Source organism: Saccopteryx bilineata, chromosome 3, assembly GCF_036850765.1.
Source record: "Saccopteryx bilineata isolate mSacBil1 chromosome 3, mSacBil1_pri_phased_curated, whole genome shotgun sequence".
NCBI lineage: Eukaryota > Metazoa > Chordata > Mammalia > Chiroptera > Emballonuridae > Saccopteryx > Saccopteryx bilineata.
Genome location: NC_089492.1, coordinates 34610740 through 34632558, shown reverse-complemented (window position 1 = coordinate 34632558; position 21819 = coordinate 34610740). Strand labels below are relative to the sequence as shown.

At 40.4% G+C, this 21819-nt stretch overlaps 1 protein-coding gene across 2 annotated transcripts in view; it reads right to left on the bottom strand.

The window, feature by feature from the left end:
- Positions 1-18175: 18175 nt before the first annotated feature.
- The window catches only part of YWHAZ (tyrosine 3-monooxygenase/tryptophan 5-monooxygenase activation protein zeta), a 36251-nt gene continuing 32607 nt past the window's right edge, over positions 18176-21819 (bottom strand). For both annotated transcript variants that reach the window (XM_066265939.1, XM_066265940.1), the window contains exon 6: positions 18176-20202. In XM_066265939.1, the coding sequence (XP_066122036.1) occupies positions 20143-20202 (60 nt within the window). In that variant the 3' untranslated portion in view covers positions 18176-20142. The remainder of the gene's footprint in view (positions 20203-21819) is intronic.

The following is a 21819-nucleotide window of genomic DNA, read 5'->3' as shown; positions in this document are numbered from 1 at the left end:
CAAGCCTGTGCTCAAGCTGGCCAGCTCGGAGTTTTGAACCCGGGTCCTCTGCATCCCAGGCCAATGCTCTATCCACTGTGCAACCCCTGGTCAGGCTGAAGTTTGCTTTTGGGTTTACATGTTTCATTTAGCACCCTGGGTGTCCTAAGGAATGATAAATTGGGTGGGAATAATTGGGAATGCTTTGGCAATGAGATGAGTGAGCTGAGAAAAAATTCTGGAGAATAGGGACACCGTAGAGCTCAGAGGTCTGACTACTATGGTTTTGGGCACTGTTACAACCAGGGGGCCAAGTGCTAGTGCAAAGCTTTGGGAGGCAGTGCCACTCATTCTTAGAGAGCCGTGGTCTTTTAAAACTTGCCCTGGGTCTGCTGATCAGTCCCTGGAGCAAGGCAAGGGCTTTCAGAGGTGGGACTAAACACCTTCTTCAAAGATTGTCTTAGCATTTTGGGAGATCAACACAAGTTATTTCATAAAAATGGAAGTAAATATAAGGATACAGATTACGACTGCAGAGAATACTCCAATTCAGGGTCAGGGGTCCCGATTTACAGTCCCAGTCATGTCACCAACTGTGCGACATCAAACAAGTCACTGAACTCTCTATTGCCCACTTCTGTCAAGTGAGGGACAGCCCCAGAAGTCCTCACCAGCAGTCAGTTGTAAATCTGTATCATTCTAACAAGACCACAAACCTAGTTATATTGATCAAGTCATCTATAAAATAGAATAACATGGGGATGAGAATGTTTTATTCACTATAAAAGCCATGCAAAGGTAAGAAATGTACCTACTGAAAACAATCAAAAATCATATATGAGGCAACTATACTTGGTGAGCCCCTGGCTCGCAGGAGCCTAGAACCAGGAGAGGGAGACAGCCAATTGCAGTGACAGATGAGAGCTGCAGAGGGGGTCATAGGAGTGCTCAGGGACAGAGTAGAGGTGTTCCTCTCAAAAGAAGGTACATTCAATCTGAGTCTCCATAATATATATATATATATATATATATATATATATATATATATATATATATATATATATATATATATTCTAAGCAAGGTTATTTTGGCTTCAAAGAATAGAAATCTCTTGCCTGACCAGAGGTGGCACAGTGGATAGAGTGTAGACCTGGGACACTGATGTCCCAGGTTTGAAATCCTGGGGTCGTAGGGTGAGCGCAGGCTCGCCAGCTTGCATGCAGGGTTGCCAGCTTTAGCCCAAAGGTTGCTGGTTTAAAGCTCAAGTTCTCTGGTTTGAGCTCAAGGTCGCTGACTTGAGCAAGGGGTCACAGCTTGGTTTGAGCCCCTTGGTCAAGGCACGTAGCAGAAACAAACAACTAAAGCGCTACAACTATGAGTTGAATCTTCTCGTCTCTCTCCCTTTCTGTCTGTCTCTTTCCCTACCTACTATATCTCCTCCACACACAAAAAAAGAATAAAAATCTCTTCAAACTAAAAAAGCTTTTACTGTCCTTTCCAACCCTTCTCTCTCCCCTACTTTCTTCCCTGCCCCCTTTCTATCTGATCTCTGTCTCTCATTTCTGATTCCCGATGTGTGTCTCTTCATTTTTTTCTGTTGATCAGCTTCTTCTGCTTGCTCAGCAGCTTATAAATGACCTCAAAATGCTCATAGACCCCAAGGCTAGAATCCAGGTAAACTTCTAGTTCCATTTCCTTTTTGCTTTGTTTTTGTTTGCTTGCTTTATCACTACCCGGCCACAATTCATAGAAGTAGTTCAAATGCTAGAAAGAAACAGCAGTCTGACTGACCCACCTCAATTCTTCAATCCAGGACATCCAAGTAAGTCATGAGCTAAATGTTTTGGGTTCAGGTGACCTTTTCTGGTCTAATCAGCAGAGTGATAGAGGATTTGGAGCTCCCTTTTCCATGGGCTGTGGGTTAGGCAAGTTTCAGGGGAGTGGTTGGTTGGTTTGTTGTTATTGTTTAATTTTGTAAATTATTTTTTAATCTGGTGGAGAAGAACAAGGAAGAGCAATGGAAAAAGACCAGGGCCTGCCTGGCAAGAAAACAGCCTGTACACATGTAAAGCCAGTAGCCAGGGCCACCATCATAGCAGCCTGGCCCATGCAGGTTCGCATTGGATTTGGACAGTTGGTAAAGAAACAATGGAGCCAAGAACTGGTGGGCCATCATCTTTAATCCTAGCTTGCACCCAGCGGGCAAGTAAAAACACACACTGGGCTCCAAAACCCACTCATTCAGTGTTCACAAAGCTACTGACTTATCCGAGTTTCCTAAAATCAGAGGTATCTACCTCACCAGCCTTATTCACCTCTGTTCCCCATCTCCTTCCTTCTCCCTGCACAAATTCTGCACAAACTGGCTTCTCACTCAGCATTCTGCCATCTTGGCTGCTTCTCCTGGCCTTCTCCATGTGGCCTTTCTCTGCTCTCCTCTCTAATGTTAATATCAGCAACCGAGAGCACAAGCTCCTGATCTGCTCCACTTTATAGTGCAGAAATCAAAACCTTTAATCCAATATACAAAATAGGGAAGTCTCTAATACAAAGTCACTTATCTGAGGCATGATGGGATTGTACCACCCCACATCAAAAAGGGTGGGAAAGGCCCTGGCCGGTTGGCTCAGTGGTAGAGTGTCGGTCTGGCGTGCAGAAGTCCTGGGTTCGATTCCCGGCCAGGGCACACAGGAGAAGCGCCCATCTGCTTCTCCACCCCTCCCCCCTCCTTCCTCTCTGACTCTCTCTTCCCCTCCCGCAGCCGAGGCTCCACTGGAGCAAGGATGGCCCAGGCGCTAGAGTGGCTCTGGTCGCAACAGAGCGATGCCCCGGAGGGGCAGAGCATTGCCCCCTGGTGGGCAGAGCATCGCCCCCTGGTGGGCGTGTCGGGTGGATCCCGATGGGGCGCATGCGGGAATCTGTCTGACTGCCTCCCTGTTTCCGGCTTCAGGAAAATACAGGAAAAAAAAAAAGGGTGGGAAAGTCTTAGTCCTAAAACCAAGCTCCAGGCTACAAGGATCCTGCCTGCCCGCAGCTTGCCCCCAACACACATTAATATAATCATGCCCATTCCAAGTAAGAAGGGTAACCAATACCATCACCTGGGCAACGGGCTTCCATGTGGGCAGCGCCATCTTTAACAAAGTGAGCATAATATATTTTATCTGCCCAACAACACGTGAACAATCATGGTGGGGTGGAGGCACTGACAGGATCAGTAAAGCATACCTTCATCTAGCAGTAATGATTAAATAACAACGCTGAACTGGTATAGCATGGGCACCAGTCGACCAGAACAGGCAACAGCTGTGAACAGCTGGAATAGCATAAATGCCTGAATATCAAGCCTGCTTTTATTGTAAAAGCTCCTTATGTGTATGCATTTTTACTGAAGGGTGTGGCCTTCTCTTATCAGTGTTCCCTAACATTACTTCCTCCTTCACCAAATGAACTGTTTGAAGTCTGGAGTGGGGGGAGTGTTGGCTCTGTGGGGGGTTGGCCAGAGTTGGTTTCACCTCCTGGCTGCCTGAGGAGCGAACAGCACAGTTTTCCTTTCTGGTGGCTTGGGCAGGGGACTTGATCTGCCTGAGGTAGTTTTGAAGTTGCTCTTCCCTTTCCCAGCCTTCCTGGGAACAAGGGGGAGGAGGAGGAGGCAGTGTCTGGGTCCCGCTGGAGGCTGCAGAGCTTGTAGATGAGTAAGCACTGAAAACGTGGGAAGTTTCTGAAAAGCGTTTCTCAGCTGGCAGTACTCTAGCCCGGCTGGGTCCAGTCACTGCCACTCTGTGTGCACAGATGAGTCATCGGAAGAAGTCTCTCCCTGGTTGGGAGAAGCTGGCCTGCCCACAGTGATGTGAGGGTGGTGGGGAGAGGAACCGATACAAAGCATCTCCTATGTGCCAGACACGATGTGATTGTCATGTACATCACCTTATTTAATCATCCAAACACCTTGTGAGGACTCGATCCTGATGCCCTGGCTCCATGACCCACATCCAGATCCACTACACAAATTTTCCACTCCAAGCATCCCCAGAGCCCGGCTATTTTACATGAAGCTCTGGGTACTGTCAGAAAAAAAACACATCCACACTTAGAAATAAGGCAGATAAGGTAGATAGCACATTCTTTCAACATCATAGCAGGTAAGAGGCCACCCAAGAATTGTCTAGAATTGCATTGTCCAATACAATAGCCACTAGCCACGAGTGGCTGTTGAGCTCACAACGTATGGGCAGACTGGATTGAAATATGCTGTAAGTGGCACATCTACACTGGATTTCAAGGATTAATTTTCATGTTGATTACATGTTAAAATGGAAGTATTTTGAATATGTGTTAAATAAAATATGTTATTAAAATTTATTTTATCTTTTCTTTAATGTGGCTACTCAAAAATTTTTAATTTCATATGCAGTTTGCACTATCTTTCTACTGGACTATGGCAGGAATTAGCTGCAAATGGAGGCTAATAAATGCCCAGAAAACTTGATCAAGGAAGATGATTTATTAGTAGCTGGCGGAGCACGTGAGACTAGTAGCACCAAAAACACAAGCTCCCCAAAGTTAGTTTTCCTCAGTCTAATATACCTTTACAGCTTTAGTTTCACATGGCAAGTGCCTGATTTGTCTGCAACCCTACATGACTTTTGTGTTTCCGGGAGGGGAGGGAGTAAGAGAGAAGGTTTTGACTGTCCTTGACTATTCACATAATCCATTCTTCTTGCTGGTGCTGCAAGTTTATTTCAGAGAACTGATAACAAGGACCACAGCTGTGGTTTGTTACTTTTCAAACTTTCTCAGTCAGCCCTTCCTCCCTTAGTCTGAAATGCTGAGGTCACTGGCTTAAGTGTAAGATCACAGGCATTGCAGCTCATGCTGTAGGGGCCTGTAGGACGGAGCCACAGCAAGTAGTGCCTGAAATAAACTCTGTATCCCTCTCCTAACACCTCAGAACATTGTGCCCTTCCCTCCCTGAAGCTTGTGGACATTTGTCACTCCTCTGTTGGAACATCCTACCCATCTTCTGAGTCTGTCCCCAGCCTGCCTCTCCACACATCACTCTCTGCCTCCATGTACAAAATCCTAGGGTTTCCGCAGACAATGCCTTCTGTGTTCCAGTCCCTGAACCTGGCCTGCGGGCTCCCTTAAAATCCGGGGCCCAGCTCTGCTTGCTTGGTCAGCTTGGATCATTTGGGCCATGTCAGTGAACTTGCTTAAATAGTTTCTTCAGTTTCAAAACAGGAGACTGGTATCAGAGCCATTAACCTCACAAGGTGGTTGCAAAAAGTTCCTGATTACAAAAATGGCTTAAAATTTCAAAGTACTACACAAATGTAAGATACTACCATAGTACTGCTCTTAGAGGACCAGCAAACACAGACACATTGGGTAAACTTGGATTTTTAAAGTCAGTCATCAAGATGCTTAGAAGGGATTTGAGCCATGGGATTGCTAGCTAACTGTGCAGGAGTGTGGCCGGCGGGAGCGTGTGCAGTGTGAGAAGCGAAGGCACTTACTCTGTTCTGTTTTTATCATGAAAATCCACTAATAGTCCTTTGGAACTTTAGTGGACAAATTGTCAACGGATTTTTTTTTTTTTTTTCTTTCTTTCCAGGCTAAGAGTGTATGAAGTGAATTCTGAGGTGCTGGGGAAATGACATGAATAAGTAATGACTTTTCTGTCTCTCTCTTTTTAATCATGTCTTCAACTGTACGCCTGATGAACAAGAGGTTCAGAAAAGCAATAGCAAAAGCTGTTACTTGCCTGAGCTCCCAGTCCTGCCCTGGCAATCATGGTACTTAACAAATTCCCTTCCTCTCTTAGGAGGCTTTCGTTCCAAATCCCACCATTAGAATCCTTTTAATGAATGAGGAAATGGAGCTCAAAGGCAAGAAAGCTGTCACTTGTGGAAATCCACAAGCAACAGTGGAAGGGGAGACTGAGGCCTGATCTCTCCAATGGTCAATGACAAAGCTTGATACCAGAGAAGAGATTACTTTGAAATCTGTTTTACCTACTTGTGTTTAAACATGGGTCAAAATTCAGAACGCCCCTCCCTCCCAATCCTATTCCCCAACCATCTGGTTCTTTCACAGGCAACCAAATAAATATATCAGTCTCTTGTATATCTTTCAGGGATATTTTATTTACATATGAGCAAATATATATATTTCTCCTGCCTTTTGTTTTTCTTACACAGTGGGCATACTCGTGGTTCCTCAACTGGTTTCTTTTACTTAACAACACAGTTTGTATGTTTTTTCATATGAGGATAAAGAGGTTCCTCTTTCTTTTTATGGCTGTGTAGTATTCAGTGTACCGATGGAGATGTAGGTGCTTTCCAGCCAGGCACTATTTAACACAGCTACACTAAATACATTGTGTATATGAGTATATATATATATACACAGGCTACCCGCTGGAAGTGGGATTTCTGGGTCGCAGGGGCATGTGATTTGAAATTGAACGGATATCTCCAAGTTGTCCCACAGATGGTTTTACCAAATGCCCCACCAGCAATGCCCAAGGCTGCTTCCACCTCACCAGCACAGCGTTTTGAAGCTTTTTGATCTTTGCCAATATCTCTCTTCGTGGACCTGCACTTTCGGACTGACTAAACTCATTTCTCATTTTGAATCTATTGTGGCTTTCCAGCTAATTTAAAACTAAACGTTACTCTTCTGGCAACTAATATAAACTTCCATGAAAAAGCAAAAATAAATCCTTCCTATACATTATAATTTTATCCAAACAGCCATCATACTTTAGGGTATGATTTATTCCTTATTTAACCAAATGACTTCCTGCCTAAGATGACGTGGCTCCGTGAAAAGAATGTCTCTACAAAGACACCCTTGTACACGTCCACGTGGGCCATGGTTCGACCGGCAGTTTATCCCAGTCTTGGTGGCAGACCTCGTGATCCCTCCAGAACAGGAGAGGCTGTCTGGAGGCAGCTTCCCGTGGTCTCCCAGGTGCTAAGGAGGTGTAGGGCTTTCTGTTCCAGCCTCAGATCAGAGCCGCAGGGGCTGGACCTCCTCGCTGCTATCTGAAGTGGCCCTTCAGCAATGGGGCATCACACACTTGAGTTACAGTCATCCAGCTCCTTTGGCTTCTGTGCTTTTTGTGTATTGCAGAGAAGAATGTGGGGGAGCTTATTTTTTGGAGTGCTATCAAAATATTAAAACATCTGAATATAAAAGTGATTTTTTTTATATCTTTACCAGTCAAATCAATCAGACCCTGCCTTGTGTTTGATGCGTGAGCTTAATACTCTGAAGTTATATTTTATTTTCTCATTTGTTAAAAATATTTCTTTTTAGTAATAAATAAAAGTAAAAAAATAAAGTAATAAATTTTATTATTTATTTCCATTGGCCAGACATTGTTCCAAGCACTTTACAAGGTGTTAATTCATTTAATACTATCAACAATCCTATGGAGTAGGTACATTATTATCCCTGTTTTAAAATTGAGGAAACTAAAGCCCCAAGTGGCTAAGAAAGTTGTCCGAGGTTACACGGTGAGCGGCAGAGCCAGAGTTCAGCCTCAGACGGCGGCTCCAAACTCAGTGCTCTGACCACTGCATTTTGCTGCCGTGTGCTCGTTACCAGCTCGGACACTTTCTCTCCAACTGTGATCCAAGTGACAACTTGCGCCAGAATCACTTGGATGACTCATTTGAACTGTAGTTTCCTGGGCTCCATCCAAACTGTGCTACGTGAAAATTGATGCTGGGTCCAGGAATTTCCAGGAACCGAAGGTCAAACACCCACCTTGCAGCAATAAGGCTGCAGAGGATGGCAGACATGGAGTTGCTGGAGGTCCAAGGAGCCACCATTCGAGCCTAAACTCCTGACCTTCAGACTCTTGTAGTTAGAGAAAAAGTAACTCCTGTCTGGTTAAACCACTGCAGTTGGGTTATTACTACATGCAGCTGACTATAAACTTCACGAAGACAGAGGGTCTCTTTCAGCAGGAGTGATTATGTTGACTGATAATTTGATTTTCTAAAGCAGCATTGTTAAGTAGAAATACAATGTAAGCCACACATTAAAATTTCCTGCTAGCAACATTAAAAAGGGCAAAAATAAACAGGTACATTTAATTTTAATAATATATGTACTTTATTTAACCTAATATACCCAAAGCATTATCATTACCACCTGTAATCAATATAAAAATTATTGAGATTCATTTTCTTAAACTAGGTCTTCCTAGTGTGTGTTTTATTCATGCACATCTCAAATGCAGACTAGCTGCATTTCAAGAGCTCAGTAGCCACTGTGGTAGTAGCTACTGTATTGGACAATGCGGTCCTACAGTTCCTAATCTTCGACCTGTCTTATGCTCTGGTTATCAAGCTTAACTGCACATTGGAATCCTCAGGGAAGCCTAAAAGAATGATGTCTGTGTATCCACCCCAGGTAGTGCTGTGTAGTAGGTCTGAGTGCTGCCAGGGTATCAGGAATTCTAAATGTTCCCAAGTGATTCTCATGGGCAACCAAGTTTAGGAACCACTGCTAAAGAGTGTTTTTTCTTTTTTGTTTTTTTTTTTCTTTTGTCTTTTCTTTCTTTCTTTCTTTCTTTCTTTCTTTCTTTCTTTCTTTCTTTCTTTCTCTCTTTCTTTCTTTCTCCCTCTCTCTCTTTCGTTTTCTTTCTTTCTTTTTCTTTCTTTCGTTTTTTTTCTTTCCCTTCCTTCCTTCCTTCCTTCCTTCCTTCCTTCCTTCCTTCCTTCCTTCCTTCCTTCCTTCCTTCCTTCCTCTCTCTCTCTCTCTCTTCCTCCCTCCCTCCCTTTCTTCCTTCCTTCTGATTTTATTTATTGATTTTACAGAGAGAAGAAAGGGGAGCGAGAAGTATCAACTCATAGTTGCTTCACTTTAGTTGTCCACTCATTGATTGATTTGGTCATATGTGCCTTGACCGGGCAAGCCTAGGACTTTAAACTGGAAACCTCCGCATTCCATGTTGAACACTCCATCCACTGTGTCACCACAGGCCAGGCAGCTTTCTCTGTTTTGAGTTTTTTCTTTCTTGGGGTAGGCACAGCACTTGGCTGGAGTACCGCCAAAATGCTTGCTCTCCTTCGTCCTGGAGTCCTTTTGTAAATGCCGGTCTAGCTGAGGACAGTGCCTTGTCATCACGGGTCCTGCTGGAGGTCAGGGTGATTGTTGGTAGAAATAGTCCCGTTATCAACAGGAGTGTGGTACTAAGGCAGTCGGTTTCACTTGTATATTTTTAAACAGTGAAAATATTGAATAAACAATGTGTCATCTACTCTCTTAAATTGAGAAATTATTTTTTTAATAGCATCAGTAGCACAATAAAGAAATATCATGTGCCTCCTGTTATGATGTCTTAAGGACCCAATATCATCATTTCAGTGGAATTTCTGAAAAAAGTATATAACCTGAAAATAATGAGAAGACATGGCAGGGTGGGGGTGGGGGGGGGTGGGAGAGGGACATTCTACAAATTAATTGGCTTATATTCTTCAAAAATGTCATGAAAAACAAAACTGAGAAATTGTTCCAGGTTAAAGGAGACTAAAGCATAATATTACATACAACTCAAGATTCTGGGTTGAACCTTAGACCCAGAAAAATGTTTCTTTCTTCTGCCACAAAGAACTTTAGTAGGATAACTGGCAGATTTGAATAAGGTCTGCAGATTAGATATTAATATCACATCAGTGTAAATTTTCTGGTTTTGATAAATATATGGTTTTATTTGAGATCATTTTTAAGAAACAAAAACAAGTATAAAGAGGTAAAGAGGCATCATATCTGCAATTTATTCTCAATTAATTTAGAAGGAAAGAGAAAAACTGTAATATGTTGTCATTTGGAAAATCTAGGTAAAAGGGTATATAAAAATTCTTTGTACCATTCTTGCAACTTTTCTGTAAGTCTCCTTAAAATAAAAAAAGAATGTTTAATATTGGCTAGTAGAGTTAAGAATATGCAACCAAAAAAAGTCCTTTAACTCCAAATCATCTAAAACTACATAACATTGAGTGTATTTTGTTCGGTGAGGGGTCACTCTCAAGTTTTTGTTAAACGACATATATAAATAATTGTTTTTCTTAATAAAAGTAATTAAAAGACTTTATTTTCAGGAAAAAATAAAATTGTCTTGTGTCATTAGGTAAAAAAGATTTTATTTCCTGGGAAAAGTAAAAATTTTCATGGTGTTTTGTTTTAAAGTCCCTTGAAAGTAAATAAAATCAAGTAGGGAGTATGAATGTGATTTCTTACTTTATTGAGTTGGGTTTTATTTTCAAATTAGATTATCTCAAGACACAGACAACAGAGTGGTGATTGGCTGGGGAAGGGTGGGCGGGGGGAGATGGAGGAGGGTACAGAGGGGGTAAATGTGACCTAAGGAGATTTGACTTGGGGTTGTGAATATACGCTGGACCAGTGGTTGGCAAACTGCGGCTCGCGGGCCACATGCGGCTCTTTAGCCCCTTGAGTGCGGCTCTTAGAAGTACCCTAATTAAGTTAATAACAATGTACCTACCTATATAGTTTAAGTTTAAAAAAAAAATTGGCTCTACAGTCGCAGAGCTCCAGGAATAGCACCCTGGTCTCATCTCTCCAGGCAGAGGAGAACAGAAGCTCCATATCCACGCATGCTGCAAATGGCTTTTCCAGTCTACCTGAATCATTACCAGCTAGAAGCAGAGGTCATTGGGACTTGGACATGAGCTGCAAAGTATAGAATGGTGACAACAATTCCAGTGCCATGCGGTGGACTTTTCCTGGACTCCTGCTCCCTGTGACAGCTCCTAACAGACTGAACTGTGGTTGGGTTGCATTTTTCAGGGATTTGGCATGGTGATGGAGCCAACTTGGACTTGGTGAACATGTTAAGGACACTACTCTTTTATGGATTCTTGCTGTATTGGCCAAGAGTTTGCTTAAAGGCTTTTAATCACTGTAAAAAAAAAATAGAAGACTGGATAAAGAAGATGGGGCACATATATACCATGATATACTATTCAGCTAGAAGAAATGATGACATCGGATCACTTACAGCAGAATGGTGGAATCTTGATAACATTATGCAGAGTGAAATAAGTGAATCAGAAAAAAACAAGAACTGCAGGATTCCATACATTGATGGGACACAAAAGCGAGACTAAGAGACATGGACAGGAGTGTAGTGGTTATGGGGGTGGGGGGAGGGAAGGGGGGAGAGGGGGAGGGGAAGGGAGAGGGGTACAAAGAAAACTGGAGAGAGGGTGACGGAGGATGATCTCTCTTTGGGTGATGGGTATGCAACAGAACTAAATGACAAGATAACCTGAAAAGGTTTTCTTTGAATATATGTACCCTGATTTGTTGATGTCACCCCATTAAAATAAAAATTTATTTATAAAAAAAAATTGGCCCTCAAAAGAAATTTCAATCGTTGTACTGTTGATATTTGGCTCTGTTGACTAATGAATTTGCCAACCACTGCACTATACAGATGATGCATTATAGAACTGTACCTCTGAAATTTATATAATTTTATTGACTAATGTCACCCCAATAAATTCTATAAAAATTAGATTACTTGCCAGATTATTCAATTACCTAGCGTCACTTCATTTTTTTCAGTGTCCTATTTTTTTTGTGTGTGTGTGTGTATTTTTCTGAAGTTGGAAACAGGGAGGCAGTCAGACAGACTCCCGCATGCACCTGACTGGGATCCACCTGGCATGCCGGCCAGGGGACGATGCTCTGCCCATCTGGGGTGTTGCTCTGTTGCAACCAGGGCCATTCTAGCGCCTGAGGCAGAGGCCATGGAGCCATCCTCAGCACCTGGGCCAACTTTGCTCCAATGGAGCCTCGGCTGCGGGAGGGGAAGAGAGAGACACAGAGGAAGGAGAGGGGGAGGGGTGGAGAAGCAGATGGGCATTTCTCCTGTGTGCCCTGGCTGGGAATCGAACCCAGGACTTCTGCACGCCAGGCCGACGCTCTATCACTGAGCCAATTCAGTGTCCTATTTTAATTTCTATTCTTACATCTTAATCATATTAAATGCAAGTTTTATAATTTCTTTTGGATGACTCTCACTCAAATTCTTGGTACACTAATCTTTCAGTTCATTGATTGCAGACTGTGCTTTGTTGTTTTTCGCTGTGAGCTGAGACAGTTCTGCAACAGGTGAAAATCTAACTGCACTTCGTGTTAAAGAGCCTCTCCTTTCCTTGGTGATCCAACAGCTGGAGGGACTCACGGTCCCCTTCATTCTCTATGTCAGTGGAGTCAACCTGGTCCCTACTGCCCACTAGTGAGCGTTCCAGCTTTCATGGTGGGTGGTAGCGGAGCAACCAAAGTATAAATAAAAAGAGAGATTTAACTATAGTAAGTTGTTTTATAAAGATTTATTCTGCCAAACTTAGCGAAAATCCGACATAAAGTACTTGGTAAGTAATTATTATTATATGCTTTATCTTGCTGTAACTCTGATTTATAAAGTTTATAAAGTTACTTCCCTACTTTATAAATCACCATTACTGTGGAACTGGTGGGTGGTTAGAAAATTTTACTACTAACAGAGATACAGAAGTGGGCGGTAGGTATAAAAAGGTTGACTACTCCTGCTCCATCTTCTCACCTTGCCCACTCCTTCTGCAGCCACTGGGTTTATTGGCTGTGCCCAGATTGCATTGGGTGGGAACATGAAGGGTCTTACTTGTTTGGAATTAAAGGAAACTGGGTATTGCTCTTCTCTGACCGTGATAGATGTTAAAACTGACTTTCTCAGTCACTCACTGATTCTTTGGGGGTCAGTCTCTTATTGTTTGAACACTCAGCAGCCCCTGGGATCGTCCAAGCAGCACTCTCAAGCCCGGTGTCTGGTCTTGATCCTGGCTTACTGGAGACACATTCCCATTGATTGCTTCCACAAACCCTCACGGAGCAGGCCGTTTCTAATTCAGTTACCTCTCCCCACTCAACCATTAGCATAGCTAGCTAGATACCATCTCTTGATTTGAGAATTTCAGTGAGCCTAGTGTCATTCTGCGCTGTACAAATGAGATTTCAGATAAGTTTATGAAGTGGTCCCACTCAAGCACCCCTCCTCTCCTCCATGAAGCAGGCAGGGGATGCTGGGGAGAAATGCCCAGCATGCTAAGCTTTCTCCAAAAAAATTCATTTCCAATTTTGTTGGTTTTTTTTACTCTTCAACCTTGACCTCTTTGTAAGGCTCTCTCCCTGGTTGGACTCCCCAAACTACGGCCCAAGGGCCGCATGTGGCCACCTGAAACCATTTATACAGCTCCCGCCGCACTCCCGGAAGGGGCACCTCTTTCATTGGTGGAGAGTGAGAGGAGCACTGTATGTGGCGGCCCCCCAACGGTCTGAGGGACAGTGAACTGGCCCCCTGTGTAAAAAGTTTGGGGACCCCTGGACTAGGGTCTCCAAAAATGACTGCTTGGACAATTCTCTTGCAAATCCTAAGCAAAAAAAAAGAGCCAACAACCGTGTGTATACTTGATCTAGTACTGTTAAAGGATCATAGTAAGTAGGTTCTGTACTTCCAACTCTTGTCAAGTCAGTAGACTTCATACAGAAACCAATTAAGTTAAATATAGAACTCGAAGAATCTCAAAGGAACATGAAAAAAATACTGAAAATCCTGAGTTGGTTATACATGGGCTGTGATAGGAGATGCCTCAGTGATTTAGACCGAATGCAGTGCCTTTCCTTTAAAGCAGCGGTTCTCAACCTGTGGGTCGCGACCCCTGCAGGGGTCGAACGACCAAACACAGGGGTCGCCTAAAGCCACGGGAAATAATTTCGACACACAGGTTGAGAACCGCTGCTTTAAAGGTTGTGAAGTGAGGAACCTTAAGACAGGCTGAATCCACGGAAGTGGTTTGGCTGATATGACAAAATTCTTCGGGCTCTACAAGGATGTGCTACCACTCTGTGCTACCAAACGTTCTTGAAGACTTGACTGCTTTAGTTTAGAGAGCTGTACTTCTCACTTGTTTCAATGTTTCATAATATAGCCTACCCAGCTCGGTTGGTCCTCCAAGTCTCCAGTTCTTATGCCCTACTTCCTCAGAGTAACATGGAAAGGATGCTGGGACAGTTTTAGGGTGTAATGAACAGGACAGCAATTTTTAAATGTTTTAATTTTGTGTGTTTCATCAATTACCCAAATCTGTGACTACTTATTTCCTCTGCCAATCTTATTTCTACCATTCAAGCAAGACTTTGACCAATGAATTGGCACACTGTACTTTTTCATTTAGTTTTTTCTGTGACCTCTGAAGTTCAAAACTGTAATTTTCTGTTGCATCCCCATTGAATGGATCGCTAATAAATATTTGTGAACCCACCACCTCAGTCCCAAACTGGTATTTACTTATGTCCCCTGCTGCTTCTCCAAAGAAACACTCCATTGTAATGTTGACTTGTTCATATTCTTGGTAGAAGGAAGATTTTTCAGTTATGTCTGCCTCAGCAAAAAATGTTCATTGTTGAACTTTATAGGTATATTGTATCATGTAGTTTACTGGGGCTGTTTTTTAGTCAGTATTGTTATTAAAATTCATCCATGTTACCAACTGTGCTGTAGTAGATTCATTTTCATTCATGAAGACTATGTCATTAAATAAACCACCATGTATTTTTCTTTCAATGGACATTTGGATTGTCTTGATTTTTGCTAAAAACAATTCAAACAGTATAGCTTTGAATAGTTTTATTTCCTAGTGCATACATGCAGGTGTTCTAGGAGATACAGCAGGACAGAATTGTTCAGTTGTAGTGATGTAATTGTTCAATTTTACAAGATAATGCCAATTATTTTCCAAAGGGGTGTATTAACAAACTCCTACCAAGCAATGTGCAAGAGACCTCAGTCCACATCACCTCCAATATTTAGTACGGCAACTTCCAAGTTATGCTAATCAATAGGGTAGAATTGTGCTCTTGGTTTGCACTTCCCTGGTTAAGCCTCTTTCCATGTATTATATTTACTGGTCACACTTTCCCTATAAAAATGCCTGTTCAAATTGTTTGCCCATTTTTTATTTTTAAAAAAAGATTTATTTTTAGAGAGAAAGGCAGCAGAGGAGTGGGAAGTATCAACTCACTGTTGCTTTTCGTATATGCCTTTGCTGGGCAAGCCCAGGGCCTTGATCCGGCAATCTCAGCATTCCTGGTCGACACCCCATCCACTGTGCCACCACAGGTCAGGCGACTTTTCTTTTTACTCTCTTCTTGTAATTTTTTTCAATTATGTTATCTTGTCTCAGTTGCTTGTCTTTTCACTTTCAAATATTTAAATTTATTTCTATGTAGCTGGAATTTGTATCAAGGTTCATTCGTTGATTCTGAATTGACATAATTTATGCTACTTGTGTCCATTTTAAGAGTGCTTTCCTTACTAACTTCAAGATCAGCAAGTTACTTATCTACATCTTACGAACACTCTGAAGTCTAAGTCAATTCTCCTGGATTTGATTTCTGTGCATGGTATGGTTAAACAATACAAATGGCATTTATTCATTTAACTCACGTTACTTTTCTCCTCTTGACCCAGAAAATTCTCTATGGTATCTACTCCCAGACTAAGCTGGTCTTTAATGTGAAAACCTGTTTTAAATAAGTAATCTTTATTCTCAATCTCCTTGCTTAGGAAACATGATCTACTGAGCAGATCCACAAACTGTTTTTGCAAACTATAGTTAGAAATAGATTTTGGCTTGAAATGCAGTTGTACACACCCTTGTTTTCCCATGTATGTGCTCCCCCTTCCGCTGCAGACTTCAGCAACAGACACTCTGAATCATATAGCCCATGGGAGTTTTGCTAAAATGCTTACTTCTGGGCTACAAACTAAGGAATTGTAATCCTTGAAATTTGGTGCTGGTCAACAGGCATTTTAAACAAGTTCCCCTTAGGGGATCAAAGCATTAAAAGTGAAAACCATAGCTTGTTATTTAGATAAAACATAACCTATTTTCCTTCTACACTCTCACAGAGCCCCCCTTACCTGCATGCTCATGGAAGCTGCCTTTTAAATTAACGCCTTTGTACATGCTGTAACCTCCCTTCTGGATCCCATTCACTCAAGTCTTGAATCACACATAATTCTGAGAAATCTTCAATATAACAGCAGCTGGCCCAAACCAACATCCAATAACAAAAGAAAATGTAAGCACCTACTTAAAATATTGATAGGTTTTAAGTTCTGAAATTGGAAAGTGACTTAATCTGACAGTCTTGAACATTAGACAAGGGTAGGCTTTCAAAAATTTCATGGAATGGACTCAAATAAGCAGTTATTCTAGTCTCTAGCATCACCTAGGTATTAGTCTTGTCTAAATATATCCACTCTTAAACATACACTTGGCTTGTCCAACATGATGGCTGAACATTCTTATAAATCGACTAATTTTGGTACCAGCAGTACAGGGCAGGTGCAGATGTTTTCCAAACAGTTGGCCTATCAGGAGTTCTGCTATTCCAGTAACTTTCCAAGCTCACATATTCCAGAACTTGAAAGTTGACATTTATATATATACAGTTCAAAGGATCCAGGTGAGTAGCGTAAGATTTGCATGTACACAAGCAACCGTTTTAGGGTCAGTTTATGGGTGTCTAAAGCAGATCTACTGTGATGGGTTTTAAACACCATTTTGTCATCCGTCTGCCTGTTTAGATGTTTCTTTATATGCCTACCTAAACCTAGAAATAATTGATTTTTTAGGTCACTAGTCTTATAAAACAGCTGGAGTTAACCAATGAGATTTTGACTGCTATCAGACACACTTAAAGATAAGAACTGATGTAATTTCACATTTAGAAAAGGATCCAAATCTAGCCAATTTACAAGTCCCCAATCTCACCCAACTTAAGACAAGTATTTCAATTCTACCACACTGATTTCCTGTGTGTATGACAAATATAAAAGCCATGGAAGATTTTACCTTTGTCTATGGGAACATGTATGGTTATCTGAGCACATAGCACCAGTTAGAAAGTCCCTAACATATTGTGGGCTCTCATGCAGTAACTCAATTATGACATACTTGAATCCAAATAATGTACCAATTTCCCCTAAAGGAGATGATATAACCCATTGACACAATGCCGCCAATGCTGGGGAGTCTCAAACTCCTTGTATGTCTTCAGTCTATGCAAGATTTTTAACTATCAAAATCTTGTATCTGCATTCAGAATCTATGCAAGATTTTTAAACATCTCATCATTAAGTTCCCCCAATTATTTTATCAAGGTTTCATTAAGTTGAGGTATGACCACAAATAATCTAAGATTGCATACTCCAAACTGGCCTAAATTCTAAAATATGCTTTGGGCCATGGCAGAATTAACTATATTGCATGGAAGACAGAAAGGAAAAAAAAAATTTACCCTCTATATTTATACCACTTGACACATATTCTTTTGAACCTCTTACCACCTCCACCCTCCCCAACATTTCCATATTTCTGGCACAAAGGAACATTAAAGCTGCAGCAAAGTCCATACTTTCAACAACTTTAGAGTGGACATGCATACACATTTCTTATAATTCCAATACTATACACAAACACACACACACACACTGTTGCATTCTCCAAATTCCTTGAACTACATGTTGATAAAAACAGACATGAAGCCTGGATTTGGGACAATAAAGAAATAAATTACAAAAGTTTTATTTTTCAAATCCAAGGCAAAAAAAACCCAAAAAAACTCAGGTTAAAATCATCTATTGGGAATTACTATGTAGAAACATATGTATTAACACCTAGTATTAATGAAGAATTATCACAATTTATTTCAGAATCAAACTAGTTTAGCAGATGACTGACATAAATAGGCAAATGTGACAAGCTTGAAATTTTACTTGTAATTTACTTGAATGAGATCCATCTCCTCAGTCTAGTTTAATTCTCCTAAGCTATGGTTTATTTCATGTCTTTGGCCTAGGGGTCAGGAGAAATTAATAAAAAAAAAAAGCTGTGAATGAGGATGCATTATGGTGTCCCAAATGAATGAGATCTTTTCTCCTTGAAAGACCCCAAGGCTTCCATTGCACTTTACTTGAATGTAATATTTGGGACAATTGTCCCAAAGGGCTGATATTCCCCAATTAATCTGAGGTCATAATAAGACAAGCAACAGAACAGTATTTGGGATTTTGGTTTTTCAACCTCATCATCAAGACTCACTGCCTCCCATCATCAATATTTATTGAGCATTTACAGTGTACTAGGCACAATAGAACATACAAGAAAACATTGTCCCTGCTCTTGAGGAGCTTACATTCTAAAAGAAAAATAAAATACACCTCTTTTAAAATGGTATTGTTGTTTTTGCAAGATTTTGAAGAAATAGTTGGTAGGGTGAGCTTTGGGTATAACTTAGCCCCATTATTTAAAGAAAGGAAGGAGGATTTTAAAGGTAGCCAATGATAAACCATTCAGGATAGGTAGAGTTTTACAGGGAGATAAAACAATCGCATTAGCTTAAGGAGAGATTTGCTTCAGTAAACAGGATGAAGGAAATAGTTTGTGGGATGCAAGCAAAGGAAGCAAGGTAATCCTTAGACATTGATTGGAGCCAGAAAGATCATGCAGCCTTTTGTCCAAGTACATGGCCACCAAGAAGGAATAGTTGGTGACAAGACAGAAAGCTAAAAAAGGTAATCCTGTGCACCTGACAAGTAGAAAGAATAAAGGATCAAAGTCAAAGGCAAGCTAGAAGAGTATCAAGAAATTCTTAAAAACAAAAGTGATTTGGAAGCACAAAACTTACAGTTAATGCTACCCAATGTCATGATGGGCCAAGAACATTGTGGCTTCCTCAGTTAGAAAATGCCATACTAAAATTTTAAATGGAACACATTACGTTTTTGAAACCAATCCCCCCATGTCTGAAAAAAACAAAACACTTTTTTTTCTCAGGAGGGTGGGGGGGTAGGGTATGGGACATAGTTGGGAACAGTAGTTCTATTAGTAGTATTTTGTTATGATAAACTTTGTATTTAAACTTGGTAAAAGCCCATTAGCTGCCAAGAGGGAATAAGGATTTCCAAATAATGTACAATTTCCTTTAGAGAAGTTTCAGAACCAAGACTAACTACATGAAAAGCTGTAGAGAAGTAGTTGAAAAGTCCATTCATAAAACTTTTATTCCACTTACATGAACTTAATACACGTGTTCGTAACAATTATGCTTAGATTGTTCATGAAAATTTCATAAGACATTAAACAAAGCTAGCCATCATCTCAAGTTATTTCCCTGTTAACTATTTTTACAGCACATGCATGTTAGGCAAGTATCAAAAAAAAAAAAAAAAATCACAAAAGCAAAAAAAAAAAAAAAAACCCCCAAAAACCTAAAAAACGTTAAATATATGGGTTTTTTTTTTTTATTTTACTGCTGTGCTTGATATACATAAAGTAACGGATATCAAGCAATTCATCTTACTGCATCTTTACTTGTACATTTGTTCTTAGGTTGCCTAAAACATTTAAATACAAATAAAATGAGTGTAGCAAAAATAATGAAAGCAAACAGCAGGTAACTTTACAAATAATGGAATGTGAACCGTTTCTGCCCTTATCCAGAGTAAATTGGGTCACAACTAAAGGAACACTTCTGCAGCTGTAGTCAAAGGTGTGCACATTGAGATTGAGTATTCCATAGATATAAACATTCAGCATGTATTATCCATGGGATATCCATTTCTACTACAGCCTTCTAAGTGCTCCAAAACTTAAAAGTACCCACAACAACTACACCTGTGTCTGGAACCAATTCAATTATCCCTTTTATTCCCCATCAGGACAAACCAATATGTAGGCAGTTTTCTTTGCTTAGACATGGAAGCAATTTTAACACTGGCCCTAGTGAAGCCACAATGTACCAAAAGTACTATGCCAAACAGTTTTAACTTGTATAAAAATTCCACATCCCCACATTGGCCACCTCAAGATGAAAACATAACTCCCTAAATGTTAACTGGCTCTACTCCCCTAATATTAAACATAAAAACCACATGGGAATATAGAAATTCAAATAGAAGTAACATAAACCTGTCATAAATCGTAAACAAAAACTATTTGTGGGACAGCATGGATGACAAATGGTCTACTGTGTAAATTTTAGAATGAGGCAGACAAAAGTTTGAAGGCCGGTTAATTTTCTCCTCCTTCTCCTGCTTCAGCTTCGTCTCCTTGGGTATCCGATGTCCACAACTGGTAAAAGAAGGAAAGATTTTTCAGCACGTTTCAGTTAAAAAAAAAAAAATCTTAATAACTATTACAAGGTACAAATATGTAATCAGTTTTTGTTAAAAGGCCTTCTTTAAAAAAAAATGAGCAGCACTGAAGATAATTTCAAGATATAAACACCTCAATATATATTTTTCTTCCTGAATCATTTTATAAACGTGGTAAGTACATAGCAGAGATGTCTTCAAATAAACAAAGTCAAATACAGGAAACTCTTGGTTAGTCATAAAAAGTAAAGAGAAAACAGAAATTACAGAAGTGCTAAGTATTAATAATTATCAGAATATTAGATTGTCTTGAACAGCTCCAATGAGAGATGGATATACAAGTTTAGTGCCACTAAACCATCATCTAATTTTGCCTATACTTAAAGAAAAAACTTTGACTCCTCACCACTCCAGAGAATCCCATACTCCATTAAATTCAAAAGCCAGGATACTGAACTAAAATACAAATTTAGCTTTTCCAGTATCTTTAGGTTTGAAAAATTTATCTAATTCAAAATAAATAGATGAACACAAACCAGTATGGTCAGAACCAAAACTAAGAGGTAAAAACTGTATTTTTCCAAAGTGGCAGAATTATAAATTCTATTAATTTTTTTCATTAATGACAGCTTTTCTTTTCAGAAGGTTAAATAAGTATTTCAGTTGCTTCAAATATTAACATTTTTTACAAGTCTTACCATTCTATAATTTTAGAGATAATTATAGATTCAAGATGGCTTTAAGTTTTATATTGCTTATATATTGAAAAATTAAGTGAAAATCAGTATTTATCTCCCAAATCACACATTTATTAATGAAATATATCTCTGGCCTGGAAAGGAGACTTCTTCCAAGGTAAAACAGCTAATTAACTTCGAGAAGCCGGTCTGTTCCTTATAAACAGGGAGTTTTGAAAAACATGCAATTGTCTTCTAACATCTCTTTCCAGTTCTAATCTTTAAGGATTATTGAAGGTTATATGTAAATATGAAAAAATATGATACATTTTTCCTAGAATTATGGTTGAAAATATCTGGTCAACCAGATCCTAACTCAAGCTCTAGGGAGTTTGGGAAAAAATTCTTCACTTGACTGATAACTGATCCAATCAACCTATAATGATAAGAACTGATACAGCCAAGGCTCACAGAGTGACAAAATCAGAACCTTAAGTTTTTTTCTCACTCACTTGTTGCAAAATCCTCTTCACATAGTAATACAGATACCAAAATTCAGCTGAAAGTATATTTCAGATTAGGCCCTCTCAAAAGTGATGACAATACAACACAGCAACCAAATCTCCAGTTTTATCTCTAGGAAGGACAGTATCTCTTTATTTCAAATGGGGGGGGGGTGTCTTTATATTAAAATTAACTAGCAAATTGAAGTGCTCCTTTCACTTGATATATAAGATTCATTCCTTAAGAAACCATGGCTTGCCTGACCAGGCGGTGGCGCAGTGGATAGAGCATTGGACTGAGATGCAGAGGACCCAGGTTCGAGACCCCGAGGTCGCCAGATTGAGCGCGGGCTCATCTGGTTTGAGCAAAAAGCTCACCAGCTTGGACCCAAGGTCGCTGGCTCTAGCAAGGAG